Source organism: Cryptomeria japonica, chromosome 3, assembly GCF_030272615.1.
Source record: "Cryptomeria japonica chromosome 3, Sugi_1.0, whole genome shotgun sequence".
NCBI lineage: Eukaryota > Viridiplantae > Streptophyta > Pinopsida > Cupressales > Cupressaceae > Cryptomeria > Cryptomeria japonica.
Genome location: NC_081407.1, coordinates 7,728,441 through 7,751,528, shown reverse-complemented (window position 1 = coordinate 7,751,528; position 23,088 = coordinate 7,728,441). Strand labels below are relative to the sequence as shown.

The window sequence follows — 23,088 nt, the reverse complement described above, 5'->3', positions numbered from 1 at the left end:
CTGCACAATTCCCTGCAACCAGAGATATTTGATTTTCTCCTAAGCTGCGTGAGTTGCTTTCAACAACAATCTCTCATCACCGAGCAGTGAGTGTAACAAGTGTATTTGATTAGTTTTGCACTGCTTTGTGTGTGTGGCGCCATCAGGAGGCTTTCTTAAAATTCTTCTAAAAGAGTGATTCATTTTCCCCAAATTGCCCTCTTTTTCTATTTGCCAGCAAGAATGTATTATTTGAGTTTTTTCCCAAACTTTCAGGAGAATGTTTTCAAATAGTCTTAAATTCTTAAGAATTATACTCAAAATACATCCATGTTCTATAAATTGCAAAAGATACACAGATCTTCAACTGAATTTTGGCTGAATTTTGTTTAGAATTTCATTTAATTTTGTATATTTTTTATTAGATGTCCTAAGGCATAGAGGTCTGGACAAAGGATATTTATGTGGTCAGATTAAATTTATTAGACTTGCAACCAATCTTGTACATTTAATATGTATTATATATCCAGCAAATATAAATGCGGTTTATCATTTGAGTTCATTCTCTTCGAGAGTGTGATTTTATAATTTTAGTCCATTAAAATATTTTTCAGTAAAAATTGAAATCATGTATCTTCCTTGTTTTTATATAATAATTTTTTTTCCAGCTTGAGAATATGTGCGCCAAGTCCACGATTGGCAAGGATTAAGAGGGGAATCAATAACATTGACGCTGAAGAAGTTAACACAACAGTACTTCTTGAAGACTATTTGGATTCTTCTCTGTTATCAATAGCAGTCTCAAAATATGCAGCAAGTGAGTCTATTTTGGGGAAAAGTAAAATTATTCAGTCCTTTGAATGGCCAACTGAGCAGCTCGAGCCAATGAATTCTATTGAGATAGTTAGTATGATTCTTAAACTCGTGTCTTTTAGATTTTCTTGAATGCTTTATGGATTAAAGATGCCTGGTCTTGTTAAGAACTTTTTATTTGCCTTTATGTATTCTTCAACTTACAATATTTTGGGCCGCCCTTGGTAACTCATTAGCTGGGTAAAGTGGTTACTGATAAACAGGGAGATCCACACGTTGTTTGGTAATTAAATTAGCTACAAACAAACCACTCACTCTCTCATCAATTATCACAGGTTTTTCAGATTCTTTTCTAATTGCATGAGATATTTCTAGACAACTAATACTCAAGTAAATCAAAGTTCCTATCAAAATCCTATTTAGTGTTTCATTAACTACTTTACCATCTAGGTTTTCAACTTAGTTCCTGTTTCCATTTTCATTAGCAAAACTTTGTATTCTTGTATTTTGAACTGTGAGAATTTTTTGGGTGTCCTTCAGTTGAGAGAGGAATAATTTTCCTAATGTTCGCCAAACATCAATTCCAAGAAAATAGTGAACTAATTCAAGATTAGACATTTCAAAATTGATTTTCATATCTTCTTTCATGCCATTTATAAGTGATTGATAATTCCTAGTGATAAGAAAATAATCAACATACAACACAATGAACAATAACTAGTGATAGAAAATCTTAATGTATAAATTTTGAATAGTCAAATTTTTGAAATCCCTTTTAAAGAAAGTACTTAGAACTATTGAAAACCAAATTCATGGATCTTGTTTCAAACCATATAGTGCCTTGTTTAGGCAGCAGACAATATGTTTTTTTTGTTTTTCAACAAAATTGGAAGGTTGTGTCACATATACCTCCTTTGTCAAATCTCCATTCAAGAAATGCACAATTGACATCCATTTGCTAGATTTTCCACTTGGCGTTGGGAAACAAGTGCTATCAACATTTTGACCTTGATCATCTTTATACTAATCTTGCTTTGTACTTGTGCCATTAGATTTGAACTTGATTTTGAACACCCATTTATAATCAACAGCTCATTTACGAACAAGTAAGGTATTAACTCCCACATATGGTTTTGATGAATTGAATCTATCTCCTAATTCATAGCATTTCCACTTGTTGTTTTTATTGCTTCCTCAAAAGAGCTTGGTTCATGAGCACTTTAATAGTTGTCATCAATGCATAATTGATCTTATGGTCTTGCAATTTAATGGCTGTTTTTGTTGCTTGTTCTAATCTGCTTAGAGGAAAAATAGATAGTGAAATGGACAATGGGGTTGAATTTGGCTCATACATTCCTTCTCTTTTCTTTTCTATTGATTCAATAGTACTTTCCTATTTGGCTCAACCTTTTTGGGTGAGCGTAATGATATATCATTATCATCTTTCTCTTCTATCAAATTGATATGGTGAACACTTGGAAGGTGACACCTTTCCCCAAAAATGACATCTCTAGAGATGTTAAGTTTGCTTTCCTCGGAGTCATAAAATCAATAGGCTTTACTAGAGTCATTCTACTCAACAAGGATGCATTTCTTACTCTTATCATCAAATTTATTTCTCTTTTCTTTTGGAAATTGTCATATTCATTCTTACAACTACTCAATTTTTTTGTAAAGTATATGGAGCTGAGAGTTGCCTCTTGATTCCCTTTTGTTTGCAAAAGTTGTCAAATTTGTTTGAGGTATACTTTCATGTTATTTGATCCTAGCATTTTAATTTTTTTTATCATATTAAATCTCAACTTGGTCAATAGATTCCTTGAAAGCATCAAATTCTTTAGACTTGTTCTTTAGAAAGTAGACCCATACATTGTCAAGTAAAGCCATCAATGAATGCCATGAAATATTGAGGTTTCCCAGTAGAAATTATCTTCAATGGTCCACAAAGATTAGAATAAATTAACTCAAAATTTTTAGAAGCCCTCCAAGCTTTCTCAAAATGAAAATTTTCTCTATGTTGTTTACCCATAACATAGGCTTCAGAAACACACTTCTTTGTAGTGATGGGTGGAAGACCATATATTGTATTCTGAGCAAATTTTTCCTTTAGTGACTTGAGATCAATTTGGTCAAGCCTTTCATGCTAGAAATGATTTCTTGAAACAACACTTGAAACTAAGGATTTGGAGGGGTTTGTCCTCAAATAAAATAATCCTTTCATATATCCATCAGATACCAATTTCCCTTTACTATTGAACACATTACTAGTTCCTTGTTCAAAATAGCCTTCATATTTTTGGTTGACTAAAATAAGATTTTTCTTTAGTCTTGGAACAAGTAAAACATTATCAATACATGTTTTACTTTGGGTTGGAGCATTGAGGGGAGCTTTACCAAATCCTCCAACATGTAGTTGTAAATCATCTCCCAGTGCAACATCTCTTGATTGCTTAGTTACATTTCTCAAGTTGTCAATATTAATGGCAAAAAGCACCTGAAACAATGATCCATGCATTGTTGTTTTTGACATATTCAGAAGCATTTGCTAAAAATAGTTGTCATTTTATGACACCCTTGGTCCATTAGTTGCTAAAAATAGTTGTCACTTTATGACACACTTGGTCCATTAGTGAGAACTAATTAGAGATATTTTCCATGGACCAGCATTGCCCCAGTTGATCAAGGACAAAACCAATGGAGTCATGAAATGTTAAGTGTTATCTTGTCAAGAGGTGGTTTCGGGCTCACCTCCTTTCCTCCCTTTCATTCTTTCATTTCGGACCTCGAAATCTCGAAACCTCAGGTTTTCGGACTTCCTTTCCTCCTTTTCCTCCTTCCTTCCAGACCTTGAAATCCCGGAACTCTAGAAATCTGGACCTCCTTTCATTCCTTTCCTCCTATTCTGGACTCTTGTTCTGGACCCCGAAATCTCAGAACCCCGGGTTTTCGGACTTCCTTTCCTCCCTTTCCTCCTTCCTCTCGAAATCCCAGAACCTCTAGGTTTCTGGATTTCCTTTCTTCATGTTGTGACATATTCACACATCGCCCCATTGCAAATGGGACCCCCACTTTTTTGCTTTCTAGGTTAGTTGTCCTAGCTTAGTCGTTGGTAGTTGTAGAGTCCATCACCATTAGTCTTTGCATTGAAGAAGCATAGTTGGTCAAGAGGCCACAGGTCAGAGGTTGATCAAATCAAGTCTGTCTCTTTAGGTTGGAGTAAACGTTATCAAAGCTTTTGGTTGCACTGTGTTGAAAGGCAGGTTGCATGGGGCAAAATTTGTCTAAGTATGGGAAAAATTTTGTTGCCCTCTGGCAAGAGCGATTTGCATTGCCTAAGTTTTGAGTGACTCCCTTTGCCTTGGTTTAGGAGTGAATTTCCTTCTCTTTCCCTCTAGGAGCTCCAAGATACCCTTGGTCATCACAAATTGCAATGTGGAGCTTTGGTCAAGCAAAGAGTTTGATCTTTTAGTCCGGTCTGATGCAAAATTTGGCTAAGTATATGAATATTTCCTTTGCTCCTCAATTGGAGCGAACTTCACTTCCATTGCCCTGGTTTAGGAGCGAAATTCCTTCTAAGGCCTTCCTTGAGGTCAATTGTAATGTCCCCTTTTTAGCAGTTATCTGGCGTTTTGTCATTAGCCTTTTTGGCTGTGGTCCCGAGGGCTAACCAGGACTTTCTAGGGATCTATGATGGGTTTGGCCTAGGCGAATTCAGTTTCGAGCCAAACAGAGTTGATTTGTCAGAGTTTCCAGGAACTTACTATTTATAGTAAGTCAGTTCGGGCACAGTGTCGGGAAATTTTTGGTGCGATTTTGATCAACATCATTCTGGTGCATTTATTCATTCGCCTAGATTGCATTTTTTTATAAAGGAATTAATTATTCAAACAAAAATCAAAAGTTTCTAAAGTTAAATTTAATTATTTAACTTAAGGAGGGTTATTTAATGTTGAAGCTAATGTTAAAAAAGAAATATTAAAAGTACCCCTTCTTTTGGAGACATAAGGGGATAATATTATTTTATTCTATTTCTCATTTATCCCACATTGGTAGTGCTTTGGGATGCATGCCAAAAGAAGGTGATAAATAGATGCATTTAATGCTGGAAACTTATCTTGGGAATTGTGTTCTTGGAGTTTGGAAATTCTGGAGAAATCTGGAAAAGTACTTGGCATTTGGGGATGAAATCCCTCAAGTGTTGCATTTCTCTTGCCTGTGAGAGATCAGGTTTGGGAAATCTGGAAAAACAAATTGTTATTGGGAGTTCTGAGAAGGATGGAATGCATCAAGGGAGTGTGTATGCTTGGCTGAAGAAAATCGCCTTACTGGGAACAAGTATTTACATAGAAACCAGTCTTAGTGAAGATTGAATGAATCGTATTTTACCTTGGGAATATGTTTTGGTTAGTAGTATAGCGGCACACCAGGTACAGGCAGCCATAGTCACAGCAAGGTTTTGGCAGACTAAAGTGACATACAGGAATCACAAGATTTGAAGGCTAAGTCGCAGCATAAACATTGACTAATACGTATCTTGGAGATTTGAGGGCCAGCTGAACACGTGGGCATTGTTTCCACCTTTCCTGTACACCGCGACTCTTCATCAGAAAATCGCTTGGGAAGTATTGATGCTACTGTGTCTATTACCGAACCTGCTTCAGTATACTGTTATACTCACGTCTCCAATAGGTGGCATTCTTCCTGAGTGTGGGAAGTCGTGCTAAAGTGCAGTTCGAGTCTGTTGGATCTCTCAGAACTGGTTGCAGCGCATTGGGACCTCCACGAAGCCAGTATCTTATTCTTTGGAATGTAGATGATGTTCCTGAAGTGTGGTAAGGATAATTAAAGTGGAAATTGTCACTATGCACAGCCAGACTTAACGTGTGTCTTGGTTCGGGTTAGAAGATTTGGTTGGGAAGTGTTTTTGAAAGACCTGCTGGAGTCTTGGGCGTGGAGTTGAAAACATACCAGGTTCCTCATTAAAATCCTTTGCATAAAATCCTATATGATTGTTGTGTGTCAAACAGATAGTTGTATTGTGCTCATAATTAACAGTCAATATTGTGAAAGTGTTGCTGAGAAAAGTCAATGAATTAGTGCATTCATATTGTTAATTGTTCTGACCATTATTTGCAGCAGCACTGTTAGTGTGGTTGATTTGTCATTGTTCTCTGTTAAGATATTATTTTGTTAAATTCACCATGAATGGATATGCAAAAACTGAATGAATGCACACAGAAAAAACAAAACGCACCAGGTTCAGCTTAACTTCAGTCCACAGCAAATAGAAAACAGTCACTTTCCTTCATCAGATAGGGCAGGGCACTACATCAATTTGACACATTTTCATGTGTGGATGGCTAAAAGCTTAAGGTATGAGTCAATGGAATGAAGGTAAGTGGATGAAATTGAGCTAAGTGTCCAAATTGTAAGAACTTCCTTTGCTCCTTCTCAAGAGCGATTTTCAATTCCATTGCTCCTGCTTAGGAGCGAATTTCTCTTCCTTTGCTCTTGCTTAGGAGTAAAGTTCCTTAAGGTTGGTTTGACACCTTCATATGCATAGATGGCAAAATACCCCAAACTTAGGTTGGTGAAGAGTGAATTTGAGCTTACTTCCATTGCTCCCTGATTGGAGTGAAATGGACTTCCTTTGCTCCTTCACAGGAGTGAAATCCTCTTCCATTGCCCTCATCTTGGAGCGAAATCACCTTCCTTTGCATATTTGAGGGTAAGAAACAAGTTTAAGCACCTTTAATATCATTTTGATCAAGGGAAGAGATTAATACATCATAATTTGGACAAAGGGAAGGATCAAAGTGGTAAATTTAGAGTGACTTCCATTGCTCCTCTCCAAGACCAAAAACACTTCCTTTGCTCCTCTTTAGGAGCGAATTTCCCTTCCTTTGCTCATTCATAGGAGTGAAGTCATCTCCAAGGCGTTCATTGAGAGATATTTGATGACTTTTATGCATGGAAATAAAAAAAACCTAAGGAATGAGGTGATGGAATCAAGATCTAAGGGTGAATTTGAGTCACTTCCTTCACTCCCTCTCAGGAGCGAAATACCCTGCCTTTGCTCTTTCATGAGAGCGAATTCACCCCTAAGGCCTCACATGGAGGTAATTTGATGCATTTGAGTGGACGGAATGAAGGGTAAATGGAGGAAATCAAGCTAAGTATTGTTAGGATTCCCAAAGATACTGAGAGGGGGGGGGGTGAATCAGTATCTAACCGGTTAGCAGATTTTCTGATCTTATTAAACAAATTACATTCTAAAGCAGTGTACCGGTAAACAAGAATTAATGCAGTAAATAAGAACAATAAGCACAACATAGAAAGCACACCATAACACAAGATTTCTAACGAGGAAATCTGGTGTGGGAAAAACCTTGGTGGGATTTGTGACCCACAATATTCACTCACTGGCCAATGAATGGATATTACTTACAATAGGCGCCTGCACATGCAGGAAGGCCAACTGCCTAAAGCTCACTGCTTAATTACAAAAGGAAGTCTCATTGACTTACAAAATGGATTATGCAAATCCAATATAATGTACTGCTTCAGTTCAGCATCTGCTGTGCTAGGTTCAGTACCGGTTTAATCTCATACAATAACCATAAACCTTACTCCAAAATCTGCCTTAATATTCGCACATTACTTCTGCAATAATCTTCCCATGTTCGCATCTTCCTAATGATCTACAAGATCTCATACTTATATATGAGTCTTATTACAATTCGCCTTGTTGGCTTACAAAAAGATATTACAAATAAATACAAAATGCAATAAACAAAACCCTGTTGGCCAGGGGGGTGGTAATCATCTTTGTCGTGGTCAGTAAACTATCTGTCGGTGTAGAGTCTGCTGGTGCCGGTGCCATAGGATTGCAAGGTTGCCATCAATGACAAACCTTCAATCACCTACAATTTCTCATTGGAGTGTGCAATGCCAACAAGTATCGAATTTAAGGTCATTTCCTTTGCTCCTCTCTAGGAGCAAATTTCACTTCCATTGCTCCCCTTTGGGAGCAAAATTTGCTTCCTTTGCTCATTTATGAGAGCGAATTTGCTTCCCAAGCCTCCCTTAATGATAATTTGACACATCTACTCACTAGGAGAGCGAAACCACAAGATCTAAGTTGATAAAAAAGGGAGAGATTGCTAAAACCTAGCTAAGTGGTGAATTTGAGGGTTACTTCCATTGCTCCCTAATTGGAGCGAATTATGCTTCCATTGCTCCTCAATTGGAGCGAATTCCTCTTCCTACGCTCCTTCATGAGAGTGAATTCACTTCTAAGGCATTCATTGGGGGCTATTTGATGATCTTTTGTGCATAGAGACTAAAACCTAAGGCATGAGTTGGTGAAACCAAGCTAGATGGCGAAATTGAAGTGATTTAATGTGATTTCCTTTGCTCACGATCAGGAGCGAAAAACGCTTCCTTTGCTCCTCTTTACGAGCGAATTTCCCTTCCTTTGCGAAATTGATTTTAAAGCCTTCTTTGAAGTCAATTTGACACAATCACACGCATATGAATTGATGGAATGGAGAGAGTAGATGAAATTTTGCTAAGTATGAAATAATTTCCATTGCTCCCTTCTAGGAGCGAATTTTACTTCCATTGCTTCCTTCTAGGAGCGAAAATTACTTCCATTGCTCCTCTGCAGGAGCAAACCTCTTCCATTGGCAATCAAAAGGTTCGAAATTCTTCTTTTAGCATGATAGGCGGTGTATTGATTCGGTCAATTTTGTTATTTCATCAATATGATGCAAACTATGTTCTTTTCCAGGTCTGATTGAAGAATCAAAGCGAGGAGTGAAGAAGCACATTCAAGATTACACCAAGATAGAACATAGCACAAGGCAAGCATGATATTCAAAAGTAGAAGGACTTCATCGGCAAACACAAGGATACCAAGAAGGTGACTACACAAGAAACATTCGCTTATACAAGAACATGATCCACCCATCCAAGGATGTGGATGAAAGAATAGGCAACATGAAGGGAATCCCAAAGAAAGAATTTCAAAAGAGTGAAGAAGTAGTTATGACATCAAGGGTTCATTCCAAGACAATGTCAAGATTCAAGATTAAGAGGAAGTCAACATCTACACCCTACACCTTCATGATGTTCAGTATTGAGACATTCAAGGAGATAGTTTCAGATGAGTTAACATGATATCATTTGGAAACACGCCTTCATCATCATCACTACTGAAGCTTGATAATGTTGAGTATCAAGAAATATTATTAAATACTAATTCATGATGATGAATCCAGTTCACAAGTGCAAGTTGAGGTGGCATCCTAGTCACCATTCCATCAATCAGAAGGTTCCACATCAGTATGCCTAGATACAATGTACTTGACTTCTCCATGAGTGCACAAGTTCCAATGTACCTACCCTCACTATCTATTGGTCAAATGCTCAAGAAATGACATTTGTCCGAGCATTGTAATTACTTCATTGGCCAGAATAAAGTTTGTTGTAACAAACCCTAATTAGGGTTTCATTGTAAAATCTTGGCCATTTATGGGGTATGATCTTGGCCATTGTAATGAGATCTCTATATATAGCTCAACCTCTTCATATGTAAAGAGGAATAATAGTTAAGAGTCAATAGAGAATAGTTAATAGTTTAGTAGCAAATAGCAGCTAAAGTAGACTAGGACGAGAAGGCAGAAATTGTTGCCTAAGTTGTAAATAAATTTCCTTTTCAGTGAAGTGGTGGTGGAATGTATTGTTTCTTTTACACTTGCATGGTTTCTTGTTGGATCTTCATGTTAGCTAATGATAATTAGGTGGATGAAAGAACGTCATGTATGATTTATGGTGAAACTCTTAATCCATACCACTAGCCTCTTGTTGATTGTAAGTGTGCCTTGTGTGGTCAACTGGAATACTTGAATGAGCTTAAGTTCAATTGTTATTCAATCATTGATATGCATTCAATTAATGGTGTCTATGCTTGATAATGATTTGAAAATCATCTAATTTCCTTAGAAGATTGCACTAAGCTTTGTGGAGTTGTTGCTTTGCATGTCAAAGCAAGGCTTAGTCAAGTTTCACCAAAGATTGTCCATCGTTCTTACATTGTTAGACTTCTTAAACCCTATGTCTTTTGCCCTTTTTTTTTATCACTCCAAGAAAGTAGTTAGAATCTAAGTTCCAGCAGTACAAGCATTCATGTACAACGTAAGTCCCCTTTGTGATCCCATCATTATCACATCAAACCATTGAGCTTATCCACACGTCATGACCCGACATATTAGGAACCTTGGAGTTGTCTCAAGTGATCCTTGTGCGAATCTTCAGCATTTAAGAGACTTTGATCAAGAGAGGATAAGATACTTTTGGGTATTTTATTCTGTGTTTGCTTGTGCCTAAAAAACACATCAACACTTCCCTTTCCTCCTCTCTTTCCGGACCCCAGAATTCTAGCACGCCCAGGTTTCTAGACCTCCTTTCTTCCCTTTCCTCCTTTCCTTCCGAACCCCAGAAACCTGAAACCCCTAGGTTTTCGGACCTCTTTTCCTTCGTTTCCTCCCTTTCCAGACCTTGTAATCCTAGAACCCCAGGTTTTCGGACATCCTTTCCTCCCTTTCCTCCTTTCTTCCGGACCCCAAGATCCTAGAAACCCTAGGTTTCCAGACTTCCTTTCCTTCTTGACCCCGAAATCTTAGAACCCACAAGTTTAGGTTTCCAAACCCCAGAATTTCGGAATCTCGAAACCCCCAGGTTTAGGTTTTCAAACCACAGAATCCCGAAATCCCTCGGTTTTCGAACCCCGGGATCCCCAAGTTTTTAGATCTCCTTTCCTCCCTTTCCTCCTTCTAGACTCCAGATTCCTGGAATCTCGAAACCTCAGATTTTTGGACCTCCTTTCCTTTCGGACCCCGAAATCCCAAAACCCTGAGTTTTTGGACCTCCTTTCCTCCCTTTTCTCGTTTCCTCCTATTGTGACCATTTCACACATCGCTGTAGACGACATAAAATGCCTATGGTTTTATTTGTTATCTACCAATGTATTAATTAACTATATTAAGTGGGTAGTCACTCTCGGCAGTTATGTGTCGGTTGGTTGACAATTGTGTTCCTCTCGATAACCGTCGGGTTCTTTAAATATGTTGTGTACCACCAAGGAAGTAATACGGTATAGTCGGGTCTATTGTAATCCTTGGTCGACCATCTCTGGTCTTCTTCTTTGTAATAATTGCATGTGTGAATAAAGATATATTTTACTGCCGGGTCTGGTATGCATTGTCATGTACATTATTATTTTTGTATTTAATTTACCAGTTGTAGCGGTAGAGATTTTGGTGTCGTTGCCTTAAAAGAAATCGGGTCAGCCTTGAGTGATTCATGTCCGTAGAACCCATTAAAGGTGAGAAGAGGCCACAGGGTGGTCAAGACCAAGAGATTAGGTGATCCGTTGACCCTTGACCGGAGGAAGGATAGAGACGATTCGGAGCCTGGAAGTACTCGGAGTGTTGGGACGCTGGAGGTGGACGTGTAGAGGACGTGCACGTGTCTAAGAGTGCAAGGAAAGCACCAGAACGTAGCGGTCGGAACATTCCACTCAGGTCCGACACACGTGGAAGTACTCGGAGTGTTGGGGACGTTGAAGGTGGACGTGTAGAGGACGCCTGCGTGGCCGAGAGTGCAGGGAAAGCATCGGAACGTAGCGGTCGAAACAGTTCACCCAGGTTCGGCACACAAGGAGAATACACACATACCTTTCGAGTGAAAACAATGTTGAACACCCAAGAGAAGCATAAATTGTCGAAGTTCACAAGAGACGGGTTGGAGGATCCTGTACGACATTGCAAAACATGCATAACCATTTGGGAGGCAAATGGCCAAGATGATCGGGATTACTGGTTGAAGGCGTTTTCGGCCACTCTTCTGGGGATTGCAATTGATTGGTACACGGACCTCGATGCCCAGCACAAAACAACATGGAATAATTTGAAGAAGGCCTTTCAAGAGGAATTCAAACTCTTGAGGGATGACAATGAGATTGTGACTGACATCTACAATACCAAGCAAGGCAAAAATGAGAGTGTACGCGCTCACAACCATAGGCTCAAAGAATTGTTGAACAAGATGGAGATCCAACCAGCCGACGAGTTGAAGAAGAGGTGGTTCATGGAGGGATTGATACCCTCACTGCGCAAGAAGATGAAAGTAGTGCCTCCGTCCTCGTACGCCGATGCTTACAATCGAGCGATGGACATCGAGAGTGAAAACAAAACCTCCTCTCGAGAGAAGAGGAAGACCGACAATGATGAGAGCACCAAAGGTAGCAGTGATGAAGAATCCAAAACCGTACGAGCCCTTCGACGTGATATGTTGAGAATGATGAAAGAATTTGTTAAATTTTGTAGCTAATCCTGCAAAATAGAGAAAAGATCTAGCTGGAAAATAAAAGCAAAACTTGCAGAGAAAATAGAGAAGGAAAAGAAAGCAATTAAACCATTTTCATTATTACAAATCTATATGATTACAAATGATATATAGATCACAGGAGCAGAAATTATGCATGAGATGCATGGAATTTCTGAAGATGTAGATCAGTTAAACTGAAATAATGAGGTAGATTGAGTTTAAAACTCTTTAGTTAGCTTACAATCACAATGCATATGCAACACCTGTTCTCCATAAATCATGGGTAGAACAGAAAGTTTACTGTGCGCTAACACTCCCCCATAAGTCTAACTAAGGAGGGATATGGGTCCAGGCAACAAAGCCTGATCAGAAACCCAATTACAAAGAAGAAAGGAGAAAACCCAATTGAGAAAAACGCCTAACCATTATTCTAACTATGGAAGAAAGCTGCAATTGCCGATGAAAAAGAACTGCAAATGAATCCATAGTGCAACAGGATTGTACAAAATCATAGAAACCACTGCATGAGTACCTCTGGGATACATTGAAAATCAGTTGTACATATTCTGCATTGCTCACATCGATGAACTGATAGGTACACGGTCTCTGAATACAAAAACTGATCATCTGAAGACAGGAAGATATGAATCTGCAGAAATGTGGTCCAAGCTGAAGAACTGCAAAGATGACCCCCGGTTGGGAAGATGCCATTGTATATCTATTGCTCAATAATGTCCCAATAGAAAGAAACTCTGGAAGCACACGAGGTTGCGACTCTGGAATCTCATATAGTTAGGAACCCTGCTAGAAAGAATCTCTAGGAGCAAACAAAGTTGCAACATTGGAATCTCATGTAGATAGGAATGTAGAACAAAAGATTAATTTTGGCTGTCAATTGGAGGAAGAGTGCATAGCAACTTTAATCTTCTATTTTTATTTAGGAAACTTATTGAAAGAAACCTATACTAAATGCATTAAGCAAAACCCCATATAAAAAATTTTAATTTTTACAAAGCCCCAAATTTTCTAGATCTTCATCATGCGGTGCTTGCAAAGCACGTACAAATTTAAAGAATCAATATAGGAAAAAACAGCAAGGAGCATGCAAAAATTAGGGAAAGAATATGCATGCATCTAGAAATAGATGTCAGCTTCCATGGTGATGATAATCTTCAAAAATCTGCCTGATGCTTCTTCTTTCTAGCAATCTAGCTCTGATACCATGTTAAATTTTGTAGCTAATCCTGCAAAATAGAGAAAAGATCTAGCTGGAAAATAAAAGCAAAACTTGCAGAGAAAACAGAGAAGGAAAAGAAAGCAATTAAACCATTTTCATTATTACAAATCTATATGATTACAAATGATATATAGATCACAGGAGTAGAAATTATGCATGAGATGCATGGAATTTTTGAAGATGTAGATCAGTTAAACTGAAATAATTAGGTAGATTGAGTTTAAAACTCTTTAGTTAGCTTACAATCACAATGCATATGCAACGCCTGTTCTCCATAAATCATGGTTAGAACAGAAAGTTTACTATGCGCTAACAAAATTGAAGGCTAAGAAAGGAACTAACAGAGAAGGTAATAAACTATGGTGTACTGAGTGCAAAAGTGAGGGGCACACAAAAGGTAATTGCCCTAGAAATATGTTTTGTGAGATTTGCCAAGTGCTTGGGAATCCAATCAAGGAGTGCTCGTACAATTTGAAGATGAGAAGTACACAAGTACTCTTCACACAAGGAGAGTCTAGCCCATCGAAATCACAAAATGTATCACCAAGTCTTTATGAAAATCAACGAGGGCGAAACCAAATACAGTACGACCCTAGAGGATGTCTTATCATACAATGCCGACAATGTAGTGAATGAGGACACTTTGCGAGAGATTGCCATAACAAGAAAGACAACATACAATTATTGTGCAAATGGTGTGGACCAAGCGACCATGAAGACACCAACTGCCCAAAGCAGAAGGGTATTAATATACTGGACGTGGAGGAACAAGAGGACGCAGTTTTGGCAATCACGAGAGCACAAACAAAGAAGGCAATGTATTCAAACTGTGGTACGGAAAAGGAACAAGCTGAAGTAGAACAAGTGTTGGCGAAGGAACGAGTAACTTCCAATGGAACTGCAAGTACGTCATTGTGGGAGTCAGAGAAGAACATAGTCCGACAGGTGCTACAAACAATCCTACCCATCAAGGTGGTAGACCTTCAACTATGCCGCGAGTGAGAATGGAAATTGCCAACACAGTTAGTGACAACACAGTCATCCAGAAACAATGCAAGCCACACGAGGAGGAACTGACGAGAAAACCATCACCCGAAGGGAATGAGTCCAGTGATCCAATGTTGCTGACGGTGAGCATCGGGAGGAAGCCGACGGTCGTAGAGATGGAAATAATGGGGAAGAAGTTGACAAACACCATTGTCGATGGAGGCTCGGGAGTAAACGTACTGCCAGAAGACACTTGGAAATGTCTAGGGAAGCTGACACTCTGTCTACCAACCTTCCACTTGGTAGGTGCCGACCGGCACGACATCCAGCCGTTGGGAACATGATGGCACAAAAATTAATGATTGGCACACAACAATTCTTCTTAAATTTTGTAGTCATCCGGTTACAGAAGAAGGCGTACGATGCACTCCTGGGGAGGGAATGGTTGATTACTGCCAAGGCGAATCACAACTGGAAGCGGAACACACTTTTGATTGAGAGTGACCGGAGGAATCACGTCATTGACTTGAGGAACCAGGCGGTGAGTGAAGAATTGGCACCCTTCGACTCTGAGTCTGAGGGTGGAGAGTTAGGTATGGATGAAGGGAGGAAAGGCATGGAACCCAATGATGAAGGGGTGCTCAAACTAGAAGATTGCTCTGAAGATGAGACAAGTTCCCTAAACGGACTCTGTCACTGGCAAATGGAGGACTATGAGGTCTTCCACCCGAGTTGTAACATGTTGGAAATTAGGGAGATCAAAGAGGTTGGCAAAGGTACGGAAGAAGTCCCTACAGTCGAGAGAGTGGTATGTGAGGAAACACCTATGGCCGAAGGTGTGGTACGTGAGGAAACACCTACAGCTAAAGGTATGGTACGGAAGGAAACACCTACGGCCGAAAGTGTGGTACGTGGAAAGACACCTACGGATGGCAGGGTAGTACAAGAGGAAACACTTACAGCCGAAGGCATGATGACACCTACGGTTGAAGGTATGGTAACCGGAGCGACACCTACAGATGGCAGGAGGAAACCCCTACGGTCGAAGGGGTGGTACAGGAGCCAGCCAGGTTCGACAAAACTACAGAGTGAATTAGTGGAGTCAAATCTGTACGGATCCGTACAGACGGGGGAGCCAAGAATGTATGGGCCCGTATGGGCTTGCGAAAGGGACAACGGAAAAAGGTCGTAAATATCCATACGGGGCCATGAAGAGCAAGGAGAAGGGAGGAAACAAAAGCCCTACACATCCATACAAAAATGTTTTGGAGGGAAACAAGGACATCCGTACAAACCCGTATAGGAAGCAAGGCGGAGTAGACGAAGAAGACAACCGTATGAACTCGTACGAACATGAGACATTTGCCATGGAGAAATATCGAATGAAAAAGAGAAGGAACAACCGCACAAATCTGTACAAATCCATCACACGACGAGGGTAGAAATCCATACAGAATAGCAATACGGATCCGTACGGGGAAAGTTGAGGTCACGTGGAAAATAATTACCTTCCAAATCCGTACAAAACCAGCCACTACGAGACATTCGTACGGAATTGCTAGGCGAATTTGAAGACATTCGAGAATCCGTACATGAAGTCAGAGGAGTGAATCCGTACAAAGTCCGTATGAAGGAAGAATCAGATTAGAAAAGGCACATGGAAAATTCGTACGGCCACTTTGGCCAGCACTTCGTGTAGAAATTTGAAGTGATTCTGTACGTTTGGAGGATTTTGTACGACTGGATGGATTGGACGAAAGGCAGAGAAGAGGCAATACTGTACGAAGAGGAGAGGTGGTCCGTACGTAGTCCAGATTGTACGCCGTATGGCTTTGATACAGAAATTGCCGAAAATAATCACCGAAGAGGAAGTTGGGTGGAGGGGCCACCTCGGCCGTGCGGGATAGATTCTCACTGGAGACTGTTGTTTGACTTCATCAACAATGTTTTTGGTGTCCCAAAAAATCACAAAAATCATGTGCACCATGGAGTTCCGTGCGGTTTTGAAGGTTGTAATTTGGCGTTGGCAGTGGGGGCGCTGCCCCTCGACCCCGCCTTGTACCGCGATAGGGAGCGTGCCTTGGGCACTGCCCCAAGACCCTGTGAGGGGTGTTGCCCCTCGACCCCGCAAGGGGCGCTGCCCCTTGACCCCATTGGGGGCGTTGCCCCCAAACCCCCATTTGATTTGGCAGGTACACTACAAGCTGGGGTTGTCCAGTACAAGTCATTTCCTACACTCTTTTCATTAGTCTTTCAGATGTTACTTGATGTTTACTTGTCGTCTAGAAGATGGCTTTTTCTTTTTGGGGGGATGATGTAGACGGCATAAAATGCGTATGGTTTTATTTGTTATTTGCCAATGTATTAATTAATTATATTAAGTGGGTAGTCACTCTCGGCAGTTATGTGTCGGTTGGTTGACGGTTGTGTTCCTCTCGGCAACTGTCGGGTTCTTTAAATATGTTGTGTACCGCCAAGGCATTAGTATGGTATAGTCGGGTTTATTGTAATCCTTGGCCGACCATCTTTGGTCTTCTTCTCTGTAATGATTGCATGTGCGAATAAAGATATATTTTACTGCTGAGTCTAGTATGCATTGTCACCTACATTATTATTTTCTGTATTTAATTTACTAGTTGTAGTGGTAAACAATCGCCCCATCACAAATGGGGACCCTCTCTTTTGCTTTCAGTTTTAGGTTAGATTGCTTGGAGCGATCCTTTAGGGAAAATAATTTTGAGTTGATCTCACATCCAACATTTTGAGAGTTAATGAGTTACATCTTTTGCTTACTTGAATGCAAATGAAATGAAAATCTGGCTAAGGCAAGTTGGTTTTAGAGATCAACATTCTAAGGAAAGGGAGTTGAAGTTGAAATTATCATGACAGGCTGGAAGCGAATCAGGTCAAGACAACGAAGCTGCATTTTAGAGGACTTCCTTTGACACCTCAAATCAGCAAACTAATGTTAATCACTTCCTTTGACCCCTTTTATCAGTGAACTAAGGTTCTACATTTGCATTGTTTTTGAATGAGATCACGATTTTGCCAAGTGTGTTGCTAAGGGACTTAAGTGATATCGAGTTAGGAAGGATTTCGGTCACTTCCAATGAGGGGTGAAATGTGTGCCTTAAGTATTTCAATCACTTCCTTTGACCCCTTGAAAGAGCAACTTAAGCATTTTTTGTTTCCTTTCAGCCATCAAATCAGCAAATTAAGGGTCTCTAGGTGGGCTATGATGAGAACTTGTATTGTCATTGCTATAAATTGATCCCCCTTGCATTATTTGATCAATCAAGAAAGGATCTATTGCCTCAGCTGGTTGGGTTTTTGTGCTCTATTTTCCTTTGCTCTCTTGTGTAGTACCTTTTCTCTCTGGCACTCATATGTGCTCAGTTCCAAGAAGATCGTTTCAAAAGAATAGTATTGCAGAAAGACCAGCTCTAATACCATTGTAATAGCACCCCTATATATTTTTCTAAATTTTTTTTCTAATCAATAGGTCAACATGACAATGTAAAATAAGAGCTTCCCACTGACATGAATTCTGATATGAATCTGTTCAACATTCATGTCAATGTGTTTAACAATTTTCATGGAGATTTTGTCATTTTCAACGAAGAATAACAAATTGAAACACCTCAATAATGAAATCTTACAGATTTGTGAACAGATTTGTTGCAGCAGGTCAAAGTAATGGACAGGCAACAAGTGTTGGAAATGAAACTCCATTGCCATTTGCCAACCTTCAATTAAAAAGGTAAGGTCAAAGAACTCTCTAACACAAGATGGGTTCCCTTTGGTCTCTCCGAACTTAATAATAACCATAACCTACAAATGAAAATCACGCTAAATGCAAGGAAATAACTTAGAACCTCCATTGAAGCTTATTGGAGCTCTCAATTGCAGGGGTGATTAGCAAAATCAATTCATTCTTAATTTTTCAAGTCACTAAACTTGCAAACTAACTCTTGTCCATTCTTCTCCATTTGAAGGTATCACCTAGGGGAATATTACAACCTTTTAGAACTCCAAAAACTAGTCACAACTTCAAATCAGACCCATAAGATCATGTACAACTTGGTATGAGGTTGACCTCATTAGAAAAATCAGAATTTGAGGAAGGCAATGAGAAACCACTTCTAACTTAGTCACCTTGGTGAGTGAAAGCCATTGAAACAATGCCCAAAAAATTTACCAAAATTTTCAACCTTGGGGTCCAAAAAGGAGGGTATGACCTACCCTATGCAGCTGTATGGGCTGCTTGATATTGCATGGAAAAAGCCAAATTAAAAACAAACCAAATAACGCCACAAACCTAGTAAGAAATCGCCCAACTAATGAACGCAATCTGCAATAAAAAAAAACCATGACGATTCTCATCTTTTTTGAAGCCTCAAATCCAAAACTTTGATTAAAACTATTGTGTTCCCCATATGAAAACAGTTGGCGGTAATATTGTACGTACGGGAATAAACAGTAAATAATTACGAAGTACTTTGTTAGTAATGTAACCGAGGGTTGGTAGTTACGGGTGCGACAGTTGTCCCTCGCACCCCCTCGGTACCTTTATATACCATGTAATGTAACTTGTCATCATCACGATTATGAATGGAAATGGTATCTTTTTTGTTGGCTTAATATTATTATCTGGTATCTATGGCATTACTATTTCTCATTAAGAATTTTGTCTGTATGTTTTAAATTGTTCGCCTAGAGGGTAAACATCTGGAGCCGTTGCCAAATTGAACTTGGAATGATGGGAATATACTACATGGCACGACGATAATGGGGCAACCAGTGAGCGAGGGGACCAGTAGTGTTGATGTGTCTTTTGTACACGAGCAAACACAAAATAAAATACCCAGAGGTATCTTATCCTCTCTTGAATAAAGTTCCCGAATGCTGAAGATATCGCAGAAGGATCAATCGGAGAAACTTCAAGGTTCTGTTATGTAGGGTCTCTACGTGTGGATAAGCTCTTCGTGGTATGATGTGATTTTTTGGAATCACAAGGGGACTTACACTCGATGACCTAAACGTCTGATTTGCTGGAATCACAAGTCCTATTTACTAACTGGAAGACAAACAAATGGCAAAAGATGCAGGGTTCAAGAAGTCTACTCTACTACCTAGAATGCGAGAAGATGATTGAATGACTAGACGGAGTCCTATTGGGTTGGGTCTCACCATCAGGCTTGAACAATCCGACACCAACTCAGTGCGATCTTCTAAGGGATGTTTCAAATATGTCCAAATCGTACACCATCAGATACTGATCACCATTCAAGATAATGCGTGAACAACAGAGGTGCTATGACTCGGGATTAAGCTCGTTCTATGCCAGTTGACCACGCGAGGCACTCTTACAGTCAGCAAAAGGCTAGTGGTTTGGATTAGACGGATTCCACACAGGTGCATTCAACAACTTCTTTCATTCAATTTAATTATCTATCATCTAAAATGAAGATTCAACAAGAGACCATGCATATTGCAACGAAACAACACACTTCACCATAACTTCAATGAAAATGGAGTTTGTTTAGAATCACTAGCAACAATTTCTTGCCTTGTCCTCCTAATTTACTCTAATTGCTATTCTATTCACTATCTATCATTAGCTATTCTAACCTCTATCAACTAACTCTTAGCCTTTACAAATGAGGAGCCAGGGCTTATATAGTGCCCACAATACAATTCAATGGCTCAGATCAATTTGAGATGAATGGCTGAGATTTTACATTAAAAACCCTAATTAGCGTTTGTTACAACAAACTCAATTCTAGCCAATGAAATAATTGCATTATTTGGACACGTCTTCTCTGGAATATTCGACCAATGGATAATCGGGGTAGGTACATCGAAGTTTGTGTCATCCCCGACGAGTCAGGTACATTGAATCTACACACGCTGAGGTGGACCAATCCAATTGGAGGAATGATGACTGGGATGCCACCTTGTCTGACACTTGGTTGATGTTCAATTTGGTGATGCTGAGAAGCTAACTTTAATTAACTCTTGCTTCAACCCCCTTAGTCTTTGATGTGCAGGATGGATGGCGTACCTTTCCTTGAAATGTTGGACTGGAAGAGGTCGTCCTTGATGATGCTAGACCGGAGAAGGTCGTCCTTGCCCTGGCCTGGTCTTCTTTCATCTGCACAACAAACCAAAAGATGATTAAGGTCATATAACATAGCATTTTCCACCTTAAATCATCAAGAAGATATAAAAAATAAAGCTTGTTCAAGATTCTCCCTAGGGATAGGCCCTATAAGAATTTCGCCCTGGACCCTTTGGAAGGGTCAGGAGCGAAATTTTCTATTTTGCCCAATTTAGACCTCTCTTCAACATTATTTCACAATTAGCTCTTCGCCTGGCCCCAACAAGGTGAAAAATAGTAGTTTCAAAGGATTTCGCCCTGGACCCTCTGGAAGGGTCGGGAGTGAATTTTGCATTTTTGGACAAATTCCATCATGTCTCTACTCAAAAATGCCTTCCAAGGCAAGCATACGCTATCCTTCTCCTCACCAAAGGCTAGGCATCCACAACTTGACCTTCCTCATGGGCAAACTAGGTGATTTTGGGAATTTCGCTCTGGACCCTTTGGAATGGTTAGGAGCGAAATCCAATCTTTAGCTCAAAATCCTTACCTCTTGGACTCAAAACCTATTTAAACACATGCCTATGGCCATCTTTAGGTCCAATTTGCCTTGATCATCGTCTTGTCTTAGCTCAAACTTGAAGGAAAAAGGACATTTTGTGAATTTCGCCTTGGACCCTTTGGAAGGGTCAGGAGCGATTTTCATAATTTGGCTCAATTCCTTCAAACTTGATAATTATTGGCAATTTGAAGTCATTCCTAAGGCCTTCTTTGATCTTGATCCACACTAGATTTGGCATAAAATTGAGGGAAAAGATAGGTTTTGCACAATTTCGCCCTGGACCCTTTGGAAGGGTCAGGAGTGAATTTCTTCCTCTAGCCCAAAATCATCATTTTTGGAGAGAACAATCAATTCAAGGGCAATCTCAAGGGCATCCCTCACCTTAGTCTAGGCATGGCTTGGCACAAATTTTGGAGAAAATGATGGGTTTTAGGATTTTCGCTCTGGACCCTTTGGAAGGGTCAGGAGCGAAAATCTTGTTTTAGGCTTATTCCTCCATCATTTCAACTTGAATCCACCCTAAAAGGAAAGAAAACACTTCTCCTCACCCATCCAAGCTAAAAAAACCCAAGTTTGACTTGACTTTGCTAGGAAAATAAGGGATTTTAGAAATTTCACTCTGGACCCTTTGGAAGGGTCAAGAGCGAATTTCCTATTTTGAGCTTGTTTTGACTACTCCATTACCTCAATCCAATATTCAAAGGCAAGAACACATCAAATTCCTTCTAACCATGCCATAAAACTCAAGAATTTGACCATCTCCAAGAAGAAAATATGAGTTTCCAAGAATTTCGCTCTGGACCCTTTGGAAGGGTCAGGAGCGAAATTCACCCTCTTGGCTAAAATCCTTCATTTTTCAATGCTTTGAAACATTTCCAAAGGCCAAACATGTCCATTCTTCCTTTCAAGATACCTTGCAAATCAAAATTTGGTCAAACAAGGAAGGGAATGAGGTCTAAGAAGATTTTCGCTCTGGACCCTTTGGAAGGGTCAGGAGCGAAAATCATGATTTGGGCTTGTTTGTTCAATTTTCAAACTTTCAATCTCATTTGGGAGCAAACATAGATCATTCTTCATCTAAGGAGCAAGGTTTCAAGCTAAAACAAGGGAGCAAATGAAGTATATAATGAATTTCGCTCTGGACCCTTTGGAAGGGTCAGGAGCGAAATTCATCTCCTAGGCAAAAACTTGATTTTCTAAAGCATCCCACTCCCTCTCAGGGCAAGAACATACTAATTCCTCGTTCATCATGCCAACGCCTAGCCAAAACAAGGAAGAAAACAAGAGATATAAGGATTTTCACTCTGGACCCTTTGGAAGGGTCAAGAGTGAAAATCATGTTTTGACCTTGATTCTTGATTTTTCAAACTCCAATCTTCCTTGGGAGGCAAGCATAGATTACTTTCCTTTCATTTCCACCTTGGTCCTGACTTTGGCTAAAAGAAAAATGAGTGTTTTCAAGAATTTCGCTCTGGACCCTTTGGATGGGTTAGGAGCGAAATTCTTAATCTTGGCCAAAATCCTTCACATTTTCACATCCCATCACCTCAAAACTAGAACATTGGTCTAAAAAAGGGAGAAAATGAGGTTTTCAAGAATTTCGCTCTGGACCCTTTGGAAGGGTCGGGAGCGAAATTCCTACTTTAGGCTAATTTCCATCATTTTGTCACCTCAAATCTCCTCTCAAAGACAAATGTGCATCAAAACCTTCCCATCACGCCCCAGAAGTCAACAAACTTGGTCATGTCAAAGAGAAAGGTGGAGAAAAATGAATTTCGCTCTGGACCCTTTGGAAGGGTCAGGAGCGAAAATCATCGTTGGGCTCAAATCCTGACTTCATTTTCACATTTCCTCATTCAAACAAGCGTTTTTACCTTCATTCAAGCCTAGGAATGCGTTAGTTCTAGGTTTTGGTCAAAGTAGAATGTCTTCTGGAGAATTTCGCTCTGGACCCTTTGGAAGGGTCAGGAGCGAAATTTGACATTTTGGTCTCTCCGTCAGGATCATTTTATGGAATAT

At 39.7% G+C, this 23,088-nt stretch overlaps 1 protein-coding gene across 6 annotated transcripts in view; it reads left to right on the top strand.

Moving 5' to 3' along the window:
* LOC131065652 (uncharacterized) overlaps nt 1-23,088 on the top strand; it is a 71,501-nt gene that overhangs the window by 16,605 nt on the left and 31,808 nt on the right. For 4 of the 6 annotated variants that reach the window (XR_009371904.1, XR_009111445.2, XR_009111444.2 and 1 more), the window contains exon 2: nt 648-886. Coding sequence is in view for 3 of the 6 variants with exons in the window: in XM_058000233.2 (XP_057856216.1) it covers nt 648-886 (239 nt within the window). In the remaining 3 variants the exon portion in view is untranslated. The remainder of the gene's footprint in view (nt 1-647; nt 887-23,088) is intronic. The other 2 variants (XM_058000234.2, XM_058000235.2) reach the window with 2 other exon arrangements.